We start from the raw sequence: 16641 nt of genomic DNA on the forward strand, positions 1-16641 counted from the left end.
CCCTTAACCAGAAGGGATACGTTCTCTACTCCTTGATAACTTGAGTAATATTAAAGCTAGGTAGACTGAATTTCAAATATAGGTATTAGATTGTATGATACGTTTGTTTTTTTAGTCTTCTGCACGATTTCTTATAACCGAAAGTGGTGCATTACTCAATTTGCTTGGTAACATGAAAACTTAAATTCCGATTTTAGATAGGTATGCAAAATTGTAAATGTCAGTATTATATCTTAGAATTGGATTAATACCATATTTAGAGTTACCTCCTATGTCAGGAAGTGGTACTTTACACTATTTCCGATTTCATTAAATCGACGAAATGTTATTAAAATATAAAATCTCATTCTCTTTTGTGTAATTTATAGTGATTTCCATTGACCGGAATAGAAATTTTATGGTATTACTGGCTTCTCAAAAAATAACACTTCTAACCTGACTGATTTTTCAAAATATTTTCACGCAGTTCAAGACTCGATGACAATGCACTGTGACATAAAATGTGACTTATTTAGATATTTAATTCACTTTTTAAATGGATTCACGTGTCCTTATAACGAACACATTTTTTTTCTTTTACTTTCATTTCGTGTGTATTTCTTTTTTTTTTTTACTCGATTTATTGTATTTTTAATGAAGTACTTAATGTGTGTTTGCAGGAAGCGCACTGTCTGTCAACGTCTTGTTTGTCATGTAATCATTACGTTGTTGACATCATTCAATATTTACTTAATTATAGTTAATTCACAAGTAAGACAATGGGAAAGTTGATATACACATGAATATATTATTATTTTAATATGGTAGAACCTGGAACGGTGGATGGTTTAGTTAAAAAATAAAGATTAAATAACCATAAAGTATAAAGGGTCATTAACAAATAGAGTTTATATAAGTAATGTGGTAGTTTAGAATTAACGACCTGCTTCGTGAGGGAATAAGGTTAACAAATGTGAAGTAACATTTCTTAGATTAAAACGTGTTTGGTGCTATGCGTTGATTGATACGTGTTGCCATTATTTTAATTATGTGGGTTGAGTGTTTAAATTAACGACGTTGTGAAATCGCTAATGGGACAGATAATTAAAACGCTAAAATAGCGAGACCCTCAACTACAGTTTGGCATTTTGAATAGAGAAATAAGTGCTAATCTTGTTATTAGATTGTCGACCATACTCAGGACTCAGCATACAATAATAATATTCTGCAAGTGGTAGTCTGTGTCTAACCAATCATACAATCTGATAATATGCCTACCGAATCCTTCACTCCCTCGTTCTTGATTGCTAACTAGTAAGTCTTGAGTTCGAAATCGAGTTCAAGTAGACCGTCTCTGAATTCACCCAGCTCTGATGGTTACCTAACTCACATTAGGAAAAATAAGGCAGCTTGAAATAGTGCTGACCCCTCGGTATAGTGCTGACCCCGCTATTCCTTCTTATGAGATCACAGAAAAAGGTAAACTCTACTTCATTTGCCCCAAAGACCGCCAGGTTAGGAAGGTGAACCTTACTAATGTACTTGATTTTATTGTGAACAACATCATTAAATAGGCCTACACTCAACATCATGTAAAGTGTCGACACACGTGTTTAATGAAAATAAGAGACTACTAAAATTTAGTAACCGTGAGAGTTAAAATACAAAAATTTTACCACACGAACAATAGTAAAATCAGTGGCGTAGCAAAGACGGGTGTCACCCGGTGCGGCACTTAATGGTGTCACCACCCAGAGGCGTAGCGACCCTTACCGGCGCCAGGGGACAAACTTTCAATTTTCGATGTGCACCCACCCCCCTCAAACTTTCGATGTGCACCCCACCCCTCAAACTTTCGATTTGCACCCCCCCCCTTCCACCCTTGTCGGGATTTGTAAAATTTGCTCTTAAAAGACATTTTAACACTCGAATTAATCACTTAATTAAGTGGAATTATCATTTTTCTCTATATATTTTGCTATTTTTTGCATTGGTGTCACCCCCCTAAATGGTGTCACCCGGTGCGGTCCGCACCCCCCCTCGCTACGCCACTGAATAAAATACAATAATTATATAATCAAATATTTAAAATATCAATTAAAAATACATAATAAACTCAATAAAATAAAATATTATACCTTACGAACATAATAAAATATTAAATATATATATATATATATATATATATATATATATATATATATATATATATATATATATATATATATATATATATATATATATATATATATATATCAGAAGTATATAACACAAAAAAACTAACAATAGATATAATTATTAATCAAATCAAATGACGTGGGTAAAAAATGTAAATGGTAAATAAATACATTTTTTTCACCAGCTGAGATGATTGTTTGACACAGAAAATAGTATTAATTAAAAATATTTTTGAAAAATAATGTAATAATCTAATAACCTGAACAAATAGTTAATATTAATTATCTCTTAAATTAATACAACGATAATGTACTTTATACATCACTAGCCGTCCCGGTTAGGCTCTGCACTGGCTTCTGTGAAAAACCTATCTGTAAAGGACAGTAACTTGCATGCTTATTAAGCATCTTATGCCTGGCGCTACCCCGGTCTTGGGAATATATTAAATTTCCAATTAATGTTTATATTCAAATATAGAAAATATATTTAACCCTAAACCTAACTCCAAACCTAGCCCTAATTGGAGCCAACCACAACCACAAACATAAACGAACATAGACACAGACATAAATCTTTTTCTCCATCCCATTTCTAAGTCTAAAAAAAAAACACATACGCACAAACAAATATCAACATAAACACTAAAATAAACATAAACACTAACCGTCATCACAACCTCAACCACAGACATCACAATAAACCCTCTCCCCTTCTTGCACTTCTTCGACTAAAAAAAAACAACCTTATAAACCAAAACATAAACATAAACTAAAACACAAACATAAACGTAAACTCTCACTCTCATAAAAACCTCAGAACATTAATTTAAACACAAACACACAAAAGCAAACATAAATATAAGCATAAAAATAAACATAAACCAACTCTCTAAACCACACTCTTTAAAACCTACATCAACGCCCACACATATTCTTAGGCATATACATATATCTAAACCCATACCTATACCTAACCGATCTCTAAATGGTCTACGATCAATCCCTCAAACACATTTGCTTGAATGCCGATTTCCAGAATGCCGTATTCCCGAATACTACCAATCGGTAACATTGACACAAATAACATTCATGTATTTTTGAACCGAAATACCAAACCAAGTATAATTATAAAGACATTTTAAAATTAAATAACACTTATATAATACCAATCTAAACAGTATTAAACCCATATAAACAGACCTAAACTCTATCATAGCAGGACCATATATGACGTATCTTAACACCAACCTCATTGAATTAATCTATTTCATCAAATATTTTGAAATTATATTTCTAGTCACCCAAAGTGGTTATTAAATAAATAATAACATGTAAACAATGCTGCTTTGTTGAGCTATTAAACAAAAAATAAACCGGGAGTGATCTCCCCTAAACTTTCTCGAATATTCTTTTATGAAACAACAGGGGATGGCAACTCGCGATATAGACATGATTTTTAATCCATTTTAAATACTTAAACTTTTTAAAATAGAGTAAAATCTCGAAGAGAAAAGAATTGCACACCAAGTGAATGCCAAATAAACTGTGCATATTAGTGCGGAATATTATTCGTACTTTATAAATTCACATGTGTTTTTTTTTTTAAGAAATTGAAAATAGCAAAAATTACTACTTCCATCAACGGAAATTACTCAAAATTTGACAGAAGGCAGTGAATTTGATCTTTTACTTACGTGTGAAATGTCATTTATCTATCTGAAATAGTACACAAGTTGTAGGCTTTTGAAAAATTCTAAGTAGAAAAAGTTCCACTTCCGGTTATCAGAAATCGCTGAAAAGTTTATACAGATGTACGTTTCTGATATAATACTTATATATGAAATTTCATCAACCTAGCTGTAACGGTGCTCAAGTTATCGTGTTTACACCCACACATACAAACACACAGACATACGAACAAGATTGCAAAACTATGTTTTTCCAAGACAGAAAAGAGGACCAGAAAACAAAAAGCTCTAGACGTCGAGATTTGCAAAAATTTCGATTTTCTTTTTGCACGATTACAAGACTTTCTCTATACTTCTCTATACTTCAAATATACGAGAAATATACGAGAAAGTAATAAAAGTAAAATCTGTTTTATAACTATTACAGCTTTTTAATGTTATTATAGCCTCAACCCCTTTTCTATTATTCAAAATTAATAAATATATACAAAATAGGAAAATACAAAAGTGTATAAAAAAGAAATTAAATAGCACCGGCTTTAAAGGCAGCACAAACTATTATGGTCGCCGGTTAATGACCAGAGTTTCTTCCAGGCATCTCTTCTGGGGCAAGCCCCCCCCCCCCCCCCCCCCCCGAATTTTTTTTACCGCCCCCCCCCCCCCCCGAACGAAATGAAATTTATATAATTTATATAGAAAATATATACTTTTAACAGTGTCCGCCCCCCCCCCGAAGAAAGTCTACCGCCCCTCCCCCCCCCCACGAAAATTTCAAGTGCCCCCCCCCCCGAGAAAAAAGTCTGGAAGAAACACTGCTAATGACATTTACAAATATTTGAAGACATTAAAATTTAGATAGAAAGTGCCCACAAACACTTCTAGGTTTATAATGCACCAGTGTGGTTTAAAACGAACCCGATCCGCTTAGGCTTTTTGATTTCTATAAAAAAAAACAACGCCCGCCGCAGACATACATTTTAATTTATATTGATATTGATAAGTAACAAACAATTATTTGAAACGGAACAATATATTTTTTCTCTTATTAGCTTAGTTGCTTATAATATAAAATTAATTAGCAGTATTTGGATCGCCTTGTTGGATGTAAAGAATACATTTTATCCTCGATCTTCACCGTCAAAAAATCACGGAAAGTTTGTGTCGAGGCTTGGAGTTACAATTAGTTCTCTTGGACAAAATTATTCGGCCACAAGATGGGCAGCCCCAGTTGGTCTTGCCACGGTTTTCCTGCCTTACTGGACATGAGAGTCATGTCAAGCGGGCTGAAAGTTTTGCACCAAAGCAATTAAAAAATAATAACCAGTACCATTGAGACTATGACGCCACGAAAATTACATCAAACTAATCATTTTACTTTTGCACATTTAAATAAAGGGGGTGGGGTTAGCTCCCCTAAGCTTTCTAATATATTCTTAAATATAATTAGATTGTTATGGTGCAATGTGGCTATAGACAAATAACCGCTCGTGTTTCAAGAAAACACTTAGATGTGAAACGTTCGTATAATGTGATATATGAGAATATGATATAAAAATTATCAATTTCTGAAAGCTTTTTTGAAAACGGAAACAAATTGACTCACATATTACGGTTACCTGAAATCTAAGTATGGGAGGTATTACCAGTATATAAAATATTAACCACCTCACTGAAAAAGTATTATAGAAACCGTAAATATAGTATCGTACATCTTTTTGTTATTTGAGGTCACTCAACAATTATAAATAGTCTAAGCAAAAGATGTTTTACTTATATATGAAGTTTTGTGAACCTGACTTTAACAGTATTCAAGTTATCTTTTTCTTGTTGAAGTAGAGATTAGTACCACTTTTGGTTACCTAAAAACGTTAAACAATCTCTAGAAACTTTTGCATATCAGATAACAGGCTCTTTAGATGTAACATTTTCTCTCAACTTACTGAATGGATACTCGTTATTTGTTTTTAGAACCCAAAGAAGAGTGTGTACCATTTTCGCTTAACGGGAATTGCTTAAAAGTTGACAGAAAACAACAATTTAAATAATATAATATGTATATGAAATTTCTTCAACCTAACTTATAAAATACTCAGGTGATCGTGTTCACATACACAGTATTGTAAAACTCAATTTCTTGACTTAGGGTTACATTACTTTCTGTATAGTTCGGATACAATAAAAAATAAATAAAAACGTAAGCAAAAACATGCTTGAAATGAAAACAATATGCTAGCGTAACATAAAATAACATATTTTTGAAAAATATACCATAAAATAAACTAAAATAAGTACTTTCGATTATAAATAAGATAGTAGCATTGTGCAAAACAAAAAAGAGATCACAAAATATTTGAATTTAAATTTTAGAAAGTTACAAAATCTCTATGATTTGTTTCTTTAATATATATATATATATATATATATATATATATATATATATATATATATATATATATATATATATATATATATTGTCTTTATTTGATTAATTATCAAAAATAGATTCATATAAAAAATATAGCAAACAATTAATATTGAAATGTAAAGCTATCATTTATGAAAATGACTGCAGAGTAGACAATGTAGATTTCACCTGTTTCTGTGATCTCTGATTAATGAGAAAATATGGCAAAGTATAACTCGTATGACGTGAGTCTGCAAATAAGAGCTAGCTGGAGTTCACCCGAAATGCAAACCCCACTTTCTCGTTAGCAGTCGTTGATTCTACCGCATATGGCAATACAAATTTAAAATAATTAAAACTCTTATCTAGCAAATTATAGTACAAGTTATTATAAAAAAAACAAAATTATTCTTTACACAGATTAAAAAGGGTAATGAATTTTACTACCAAGGCCAAAGTTTAGAAACAGCCGAACCTATAAAACTAGCGGCTTTCTGCAGAATACCAGGTTCATCTTGGGTTTTTCGCATTTCTTGATATCTTCTTTCAGCTTCTTCAAATCTTTTTTTGTTTTGTTCTTCTATTTCATGTATTCTGCGGATTCTCTCTACCTCTAGCTTTGCTAACTCTTGCTTCTGTTTACGACAATCTTCCTCTGCTTGTCTCATGCGACGTTTTTCCTCTTCCTCTCTTTCAAGCGCCTTTTGTTTCTCTAGTTGTAGTTGTTTTCTTTCTTCAGCTTCTTTTTCTGCCAGCATTTGTTTAATTTTTTGCATTTCCAACAGCTGTTCCTCAAGCTTTTCCCTTGCTTTTCTATTCTCTTCATCTTTTTGTCGGATACGTTCTTCTTCTAGTTGACGTTTAAGCTCTTCTTCTTTCTTACGAAACTTCTCTGCTTCTTCTTGACGCTTGCGCTCTTCTTCATTACGACGAATACGTTCTTCCTCCTCTTCCTTTTTTTTCTTTAACTCATATTCTTTTTGTTCTCTTTCACGTTTTGCCAGCAATTCCTCCATTACCTTTCGGGCACGATCTTCTTTCTCTTTTTCTATTCGTATTTTCTCAACCTCATCGATTCTTTCTTGTATTGACATCTGCAAACGTTCTGCAACTTTTAAGGCAACGTCTAAAGCTTTTGTTTTCTGGTCCTCCTCTTCGATAGTACCGTAAACGTTGTCTGCTTTGTTTCGCAATTGTTGTAAACTCATCAAAGTTTCATCTATATTCATTGGATTTGTTTTAATTTTTCCCAGCTGTTGAGTAATAATACTGATTGTCTTCATATGATCATCTTTAAGATATGGCCTGTTTAAGGTTTTAATTAGTCGGTCTCTTTCTTTTTTAGCTTTTTCAAAACTTTCACTAGTGTACCTTTTTCCGTCTCTTGTAAGCCCATCAATCATTGTTATTAACTTTTCTATTTGGCCTTGTTTAAGATTTTCATCATCTGACATATTGTTAAATAAAATTGTGCGGGATCCACATTCTTTTATAATATCTTGCAAGTGTTTTTCTTTTTGTTTGGCCACCCACATGTCAAAGGTAAGTTGCCCAGCACGAACATCTCGGAGATTTTCAAAAATGTCACCGCCAGTAAACAGGAGTATTCCGTGATACCGCATAAAATCTTTCCCGAATATTTTTTTAAGAATTTCGATCGCGTTTACGTCATCTGCAGTGAAGCGATTTCCAAACTTAACGATAAATAGTATGGCATGGTAACCTTCAGGATTCAATACCATAGCTTCTGACATTTCTTTGACAGCATTTTTTGTATCCTCTTTATTATTAAGTCTTGTGTCACCAAGTCCTGGAGTGTCAACTACTGTAAGTTCCCTTCCATTAAATGACGAGTAATCTTTTTTAGAATGAAATGTTTCAGAATCAACATCGTTTGAGCTTTTAAATGATTCCCTTTGAAGTAAAAGATTACCCGTCTCGCTTTTTCCGGCTCCTGTTTTGCCAACAAGTAAAATGTCAATTCCCTTAATTATGTCGGAAGCCATTCTCTTTTCTGTATAGAATAGAGAAAAAAATATATATTTATAAACAGCAAAAAAGTGTAGCATATTTTTAATATTACTATTTTGTTTACTGTTTTTGTCACTGTTGCATTACTTAAACAGACACAGTTCTCTGAGCTAAGGAGTCATCCATAAATGACGTCACGCTGTTTTTGACGTCGTCACAAAAAGCCAGACCCCCCTAAAATGACGTCACACCTCAGCCTACTACCCCCCCCCCCCCCAAAAAAAAAATTGCAATTCCAAAATCTTGTGTGAACTCTGTCAAAATAGAGTATTTTAATTAATCAATTCCTATTACAATCTATTAAAACAGTTTTCTATAACAGGAAATAACGTCTAAAAATCGTTTTCTAACATTGCTTACTTATCTATATATCTATCTATCTATATATATAAAGCAATGTATGTGTGTCTGTGTGTCTGTGTGCCTGTGTGTGCGTCTTTTATGAATTACCACACCTCTTATCACATCGCCGTTGAACTTTGGGAAGTTGTTAAGAACATTCCTGGGGAGGTTTTTGCGGGGAAAAAAAATTCAAATTCGCAGGGGTGGCGCCCCGGCAGGGCGCGATTTGTTTTTTCTCTATATACGGTATACACAAAATAAGAGTCGATTGCAGATTCACACTGTTCATCCAATCGCCGTCAAACTTTGGGGAGTTGATTAGAGCGATTCAGGGAAGGGTTCTGTAAAAAAAACATTAATTTCGCAAGGGCGGCGCCACGGGAGGTTGCGATTTTTCTCTATGTACGGTTTATAAAAATAAAACTCAGATGCGGTTCATCCGAGTGCCTTGAAACTTTGGAAAGTAGATGAGAATACTCCCGAGAATATTTCTGTGAAAAAAATGTCGAGAGTCCTGCATATCTAGTAAGGGGTACTACTATATTCAGCGGTAAAACTACAACAGGCTTCTAAAAATAACTTTGTAACGCGAAGGAAATCCTTCTGTCCGATTTCGTCACCTTGCGACAGATGAAACAATAACTTTTTGAGAGCCTACTGTACAGTTTCGTAACTTTGTGAATGATGCAATAAGCATCTATTTGTAGACGATCCAATCAGAAATTGAGATCGAGCATCTAATAATACACCATTAGTAACGATAACATATTGCATCATTCACACTGATGTTTAAAACACGTCAAATACTTTTTTACGTGCTAAAGAAAATAATCCTGTTAATAGGTGGTCACCGAAGTGTGTCCTACCTGATTATTTCGGTGAGTGATTAAAGTACACATAAGGTTTTCACGCGGTAGTGTAGGTAAACCCGTGTCGCGGTATTTATGATCCAAGCGCAGGCATTGTTTACATTTAAATAATTCACTTTTAGAAAACACGGTCACGCGTCTAAGAATATAGGATTGGTAACGTATGGATGAAACCCTTCTTCTATTCCCCCGGCAACGCGCGGGGACGGGTACGCTAGTCTATCTATATAAAAAGCAATACATGTGTGTCTGTTTGTCCTTTATGCATTACTACACCTCTCATCACATCGCCGTGAAACTTTGGGACGTTGTTGAGAATATTCCTGGGGAGGTTTCTGTGAAAAGAAAATTTCAAATTCGCAGGGGTGGCGCCCCGGCAGGGTGCGATTTGTTTTTCTCTATATACGGTATATAAAAATACAGGTCGATTTTGGTTTGACAGCGTTCACCAAATAGCCATGAGACTTTAGAAAGTTGAATAGAATACCCTAGGGAAGGGTTCTGTACAAAAACCATTTTTAATTTCGCAAGGGCGGCGCCAAGGGAGGGTGCGGTTTTTCTCTATATCCGGTATATAAAAATAATAAAAGTGAATTGCAGTGACACCGTTTATCTGATAGGCATGAAACTTTGGGGAGTTTATTATAAAACTCGAAGGAAGGGTTCTGTGAAAATCATTTTTAATTTCGCAAGGGCGGCGCCACGAAAGGGTGCGATTTTTCTCTATAGACGGTATATACAAAAATAAAAGTCGATTTTGGTGTGACACCGTTATCTGGTAGCCATGAGACTTTGGGGGAGTTGGTTGGGACACTCTGGGGCAGGATTTTGTAAAAAAAAAATCATTTTTAATTTCGCAAGGGCGGCGCTACGTGAGGGTGCGTTTTTTCTCTATACAGTATATAAAAATAATAAAAGTGACACCGTTAACACGATCGCCATGAAACTTTGGGAAGATGTTGAGAATATTTCTGGGGAGGTTTCTGTACTAAAAACATTTTCAAATTCGCACGGGTGGCGCCCTGGCAGGGTGCGATTTGTTTTCTCTCTATATATGGTATATAAAAATAAAAGCTATTTCGGTTTCACACCGTTCATGCGTGTACCATGAAACTTTGGGAGATGATCAGATCACTCGATGGTAGGGTTCTGCAAAAAAATATTTTTCAATATTGCAAGGGCGGCGCCCCCGAGGGGAGTGATTTTTTTTCTCTTTACACTGTATATAAAAAATAAAAATCGGATGCGGTTAATCTGAGTGCCATCAAACTTTTAGGGAGTAGATGAGAATACTCCCGAGAATATTTCTGCGAAAAAGAAAACTAAAGTTTCATGTAGGGTACAATTTTCGTCAATAAACGGTTTGGCGCCCAGAGTTTTAGAGCGACGATGTTGGCACTTGGCATCCGTTAATCGAGCGTCCTGCATAAAGAGTAAGGGGTGCTACTATATTCAGCCGTAAAACTACAAAAGGCTTCTAAAAAATGCAACGTGAGGAAATCCTTCTGTACAGTTTCGTCAACTTGGCATCCGTTAATCGAGCGTCCTGCATAAAGAGTAAGGGGTGCTACTATATTCAGCCGTAAAACTACAAAAGGCTTCTAAAAAATGCAACGTGAGGAAATCCTTCTGTACAGTTTCGTCAACTTACGAAAGATGAAAAAATATTTGTTTGAATATGAGGAGCCTACTGTAGAGTTTCGTCACTTTGCGAATGATGCAATAAGCATCTATTTTTAGACGATCCAGTCAGAAATTGAGATCGAGCATCTAATAATAGACCATTTGTAACGCTAGCATATTGCATAAGTTACACTTATGTTTAAAACACGTCAAATAATTATTTTACGTGTTAAAGAAAAAAAAATCCTGTTCATTTGTGTCACTTTAGCGAATGACGAAATCTGCATCAATGTTAACAGTATGCCATTTGGCACTCTGGGTTATCCTATGAGCACGATGGCGCTTGTTATTTTTAAGGAGCCAGGGACTGTACGCTGCGCCTATGCTGTAATGTGATCGGGGGGGGGGCTCCTGAGAGCGCCCCTCTACGTACCTGACACATGGGTGGTAACCGAAGTGTGTTCTACCTCATTATTTCGGTAAGTTATTAATGTACACTCAAGGTTTTCATGCGGTAGTGTAGGTAAACCCGTGTCCCGATATATATGATCCAAGCGCAGGCATTGTTTACATTTAAATAACTCACTTTTAAAAAACAAGGTCACGAGTCTAAGAACACAGGATTGGTAACGCAGGGATGAAACCCTTCTTATATATTTCGTCTTACTTTATTCTATTCCCGCGGCAACGCGCAGGGATGGGTACGCTAGTTTTGAATATTTTCAACAACTTCCCAAAGTTTTACGGCGATGTGATGAAAGGTGTAAAAGACAGACACACACACACACACACACACGACACACCAAGTGCAGCATCAGCATGTGTGGCATTCTTTGTTAGGTCTTGTGCGACCTCTTCCTCACGGCACCCAAATGCGACAGAGGCGTGTACAACCCCCTGTCTGTAGGTGTTTGCCCGCGGCTTAGGAAATCCCACCTCTAGGCCGAGGACACCTCATTTAGTACCGATCCACCCACCTTATATAAAGCAGCACACTCTGCCCGCTGGTTCAATATTACTTCACTTTATTCCTTCATGAATAATCAGTTCGTATAATTAGGTGAATCTCAACAGACCTCCACTGTCACAGGTACACACACGGTATCACTTCTTAACTCACGACCTAATAACACTTGTCTATGCATTCAATCTATTCTCTATCTCTCGGCCTTTCTGCCTCCGATGGTTCCATTTTCTCGCTCTACTTTCTGCGCTCACATCTTCGATCTCCGGTCGTTCCCCCTTTTCCCTCTCCCATACCCAAAAGTATCACTCATTATATATACAAAAAGACACACTTAGCTGTACATCCGGTGTTGTCAACAATGTCAAACTATTCTATTTCGGTACCACCTATTGCATAGTCTCTATTATTATTAATAGAATGCCCATTTGTCTTCAAGTTTATAAGTCAAATTCTATTTTACTAACACCAGCTACGTCACAACAGTTTCATAATAACTATAAATAACTCAGTTCAGTTTAGGACTTTACCTTGTCCTTATTAACAATAACTCTTTTTTACTTTCTCGTATATACGAAGTATAGAGAAAGTATTGTAATCGTGCACAAAAATCACTTGAAATTTTAACAATTTTCACCGTATTACACCTCAGTCCTTCATCACGTCCGAAGTATAGAGGACTTATTTTAATCGGGCAAAAATTATCAATCCAGATTTATCAAAATTAAGAGGTTTTATGCGTAATCCGGTCTGAAAAACTGGGCTTTGCAATTCTGTCAGTATGTCTGTGTGTCTGTCTGTGTGTCTGTGTGTCTGTGTGTGTGCAAACACGATAACTTGACTACCGTTACAGCTAGGTTGATGAAATTTCATATATAAGTATTTTATCAAAATCGTAGATCCGTATCAACTTTTGAGCGATTTCCAATAACCGGAAGTGGTACTTTTCCTACTTTGAATTTTTCAAAAGCCTATAACTAGAGTACTATTTGAGATAGATACCTTAAATTTCAAATGTAAGTAAAAGATCTAATTCTCTACCTTCTGTTAAATTTTGAGTAATTTCCGTTGACTGGAAGTAGTAATTTACGCTACTTCCGATTTCTCAAAAAACTAATGTAAATTTTTAAAGTACTAATAATATTGCGCACTATTATGCACTTTTTACTTTCTCGTATATACGAAGTATAGAGAAAGTCTTGTAATCGTGCAAAAAAAAAAAGATTTTTGCAAATCTCGACGTTTTACACCTCACTGATACGGAAAAACAAAATTTTGCAATCGTGTCCGTATATCTGTGTGTCTGTGTGTGTGTGTGTGTGTGTGTGTGTGTGTGTCCGTGTGTAAACACGATAACTTGAGTACCGTTACAGCTAGGTTGATGAAATTTCATAATATAAGTATTTTATCAAAATCGTAGATCCGTATTAACTTTTGAGCGATTTCCGATAACCGGAAGTGGTACTTTTTTCTACTTTGAATTGTTCAATAGCCTATAACTTAAGTACTATTTCAGATAGATGAATGAAATTTGATATGTGAGTAAAAGATCTAATTTTCTACCTTCTGTCGAATTGTGAGTAATTTCCGTTGACCGGAAGTACTTATTTACCCTATTTCCGATTTCTCAAAAAAACGTATGTAAATTTATAAAGTACTAATAATATAGCGCACTATTATGCACATCTTTATTTAGCGTTCACTTGGTGTGCATTTCTTTTTTTCTACAAGATTTTATTCTATTTCTAAAAATTTGAGTAATTAAAATGGATTAAAAATCATGTCTAGAAGTCTATATCCCGAGTTGCCATCCCCCGTAGTGTTATATTAGAATATTCGAGAAAGTTTAGGGGAGATCACTCCCGGTTTATTTATTTGGCGTTCACTTGGTGTGCAATTCTTTTGTCTACGAGATTTTATTCTATTTTTAAAACTTTAAGTATTTAACATGGATTAAAAATCATGTCTATAGCCCGAGTTACCATCCCCTGTTGTTTTATATAAGAATATTCGAGAAAGTTTAGGGGAGATCACTCCCGGTTTATTTTTAACTACACTATATATATATATATACTTTTAATGTTCGGCAAATACATTTGGTAAATGTTTTGGTTTTTAATTAAAAAATACTATAATCATAAAGCTGTGTTTACTCTATACATTTTTTTTTTCAGAATAATGTTTTTACCATACCTTTGAAGCCAACACATTTATAATCAAAACATGTACTAAAATTAATTAGAATTAATATATTAATTTCGATACCTTTTATAGCATTTGTTCAAATTTACGAAGATACGCCCAATATTTATGACTGAAAAATAACTATTATTCTAAATCAGTTATTCAAGTATTTGATTCTATTTATATAATTTTAGTAATAGCAACATTATGAACATAAAAATAGTGAAATTATTTTTAATGTTACCTTTATAGATTACACTGATGTTGTTGGTTTATGTTGTCCGAACCGCAGTGTTCCCCACAGTTTCAATGGCGAAATAAAACGGCTGTTGATATAATTATATAGTAACATAATCCAGATGTTCTCTAATTGTTTATCAACTTCAAACAATTATTATTTATCTATGAGAAAACATTGATAATTTGTATGTAACAATGTGTTATAATTAACATTTTGATTGTTAATTTTTATTTCCTCAATTCTGCTATAAGCCCTATAAACATTATGTAATCAAATTAACAACAAGCATAATATCAAACTATTTCATCTCAGAAACTTAGAACCTCTGCCCTCAGCGTAATGTTTACGTTGCTCTGGGATACAAAGGAAACATTTCGAGGGGTGGAGAACCGCGTGATATAGGGCAGCTTTAAAAAAAAAACATTGACGGCGCAGCTGTTGTGCGCACAGGTAGTTCTTCGATTCTCAGAGAATATTTATATATATATATATATATATATATATATATATATATATATATATATATATATATATATATAAATATATATATATAGGCCCTACGTTCATTTTTAATTTATTGAAAAAATAATTGATCTTCAGTTATTGATTATATAAAAGCGTGTTATCAAGTGCTATATTTTTATCTTAATATAATCATCGTTTTAACTTCGAACAGTTGCTTTAAATGAAATTGCAAATGTTTTGTGCAATTGCGCGAAATGAAAATAAATTACATAGCATTATTCAATTATTTCTTAAACATTCATAAAACATTGCAAAGTCAAATTGTATGTCTCATCGTCCCTAATCTAATATGTCCAGAAGTGTAACGAGAGAGAAGCGAGGAATGATGACCGCACCTTGTGACACCATTTAGGGGGGGGGGGGATAAACACACCGTGGCAAAAAATTGCAAAATATACAGAAGAAAAATGCTTTTTGACAGTTCCATTTATATTACATTAAAGTTAAATAGCCTTTTAAGTACGAATCGAAAATTATTCTAAGAGAGTGGGGGTGACATTATGACGTAAACATGCTAACTATAAAAAAACAACAACATCGAACTATATTATAAACAGACTAAATATCTTTACTATTAAGTCAGCAGTGATTAAAGCTTATACACGTACATGTACTCGTTTGCGGCATATATTTAAATTATATACCTTTGCAGGCACACACACATACACACGGATATGTATATATATATATATATATATATATATATATATATATATATATATATATATATATATATATATATATATATATATATATATATAAAAAAATATCCTTACCTTGCCTTACCTTACCTAATGTTATCTTACCTTAGCTTACTTAAAGCAATGGTTGATCAATGCATTTCACTCATAAAGAACTGAAAATGTTTAAGACAGAATGTCGAAATTTGTTTCGCCAAGTACAAGGTCGTCTAGCGTTTTTACACCTACGTTTTGTCGGTAGGCATTGGGGAATCCCCATAGCGAATTGATTTATTGAAAAGACCGGCTGGAGTTTTTCAGGAAAATATAAACCAGTCAGGTTTTCTTAATAAGCCAAAACCTTCCGACTTATTAAGAAAACCTGACTGGTTTATATACATTGTTTATTAAGTCGATATATTGTATCTCATGCCTCCGGAAAATGGAAGAAAAAGCAAATAAATCAACAACTAAAGTAAAATAATCATCTTTTATATCTTCTTCTTCTATATATAGTTCTATATATAATAATCAATATAAAAATATAAAGCATGGCTGTGCCTCGCTTTGTCCTTTATAGAGATCTAATCGCATAAACGGATCGGGTTCATTTTTACTACACTGGTGCATTATAACACTCGAAAGGTTTGTGCGCCCTTTCTGGCTAAATTCTATTTTTTTAAACATATAAATAATATTATTAGTTATAACATCCTATGATTTTAAAGGTATTGACACAAATTGTCCTTTTTACTTTCTCGTATATACGAAGTGTAGAGAAAGTCTTGTAATCGTGCAAAAATGAATAAACCGGGTGTGATCTCAGCTAAACTTTCTCGAATACTCTTAAATAAAACAACAGGGGATGGTAACTCGGGATATAAACATGATTTTTAACCATTTTTTAATTAAACTTTAAAAAATAGAATTGTAC

At 34.0% G+C, this 16641-nt stretch overlaps 1 protein-coding gene across 1 annotated transcript; it reads right to left on the reverse strand.

Moving 5' to 3' along the window:
* Nucleotides 1–6399: 6399 nt before the first annotated feature.
* On the reverse strand, nucleotides 6400–15936 carry LOC131938675 (GTPase IMAP family member 7-like). Its single transcript, XM_059296802.1, has 3 exons — nucleotides 15834–15936; nucleotides 14506–14587; nucleotides 6400–8262 (listed from the first exon to the last, which is right to left on the reverse strand). Exon 3 carries the CDS (start codon nucleotides 8252–8254, stop codon nucleotides 6692–6694), a length of 1563 nt encoding a protein of 520 aa, XP_059152785.1. The 5' UTR covers nucleotides 8255–8262; nucleotides 14506–14587; nucleotides 15834–15936; the 3' UTR covers nucleotides 6400–6691.
* Between the last annotated feature and the right edge of the window lie 705 nt (nucleotides 15937–16641).

This window comes from Physella acuta, unplaced genomic scaffold (genome assembly GCF_028476545.2).
Source record: "Physella acuta isolate Inbredline_101_S28 unplaced genomic scaffold, ASM2847654v3 ptg000255l, whole genome shotgun sequence".
Classification (NCBI taxonomy): domain Eukaryota; kingdom Metazoa; phylum Mollusca; class Gastropoda; family Physidae; genus Physella; species Physella acuta.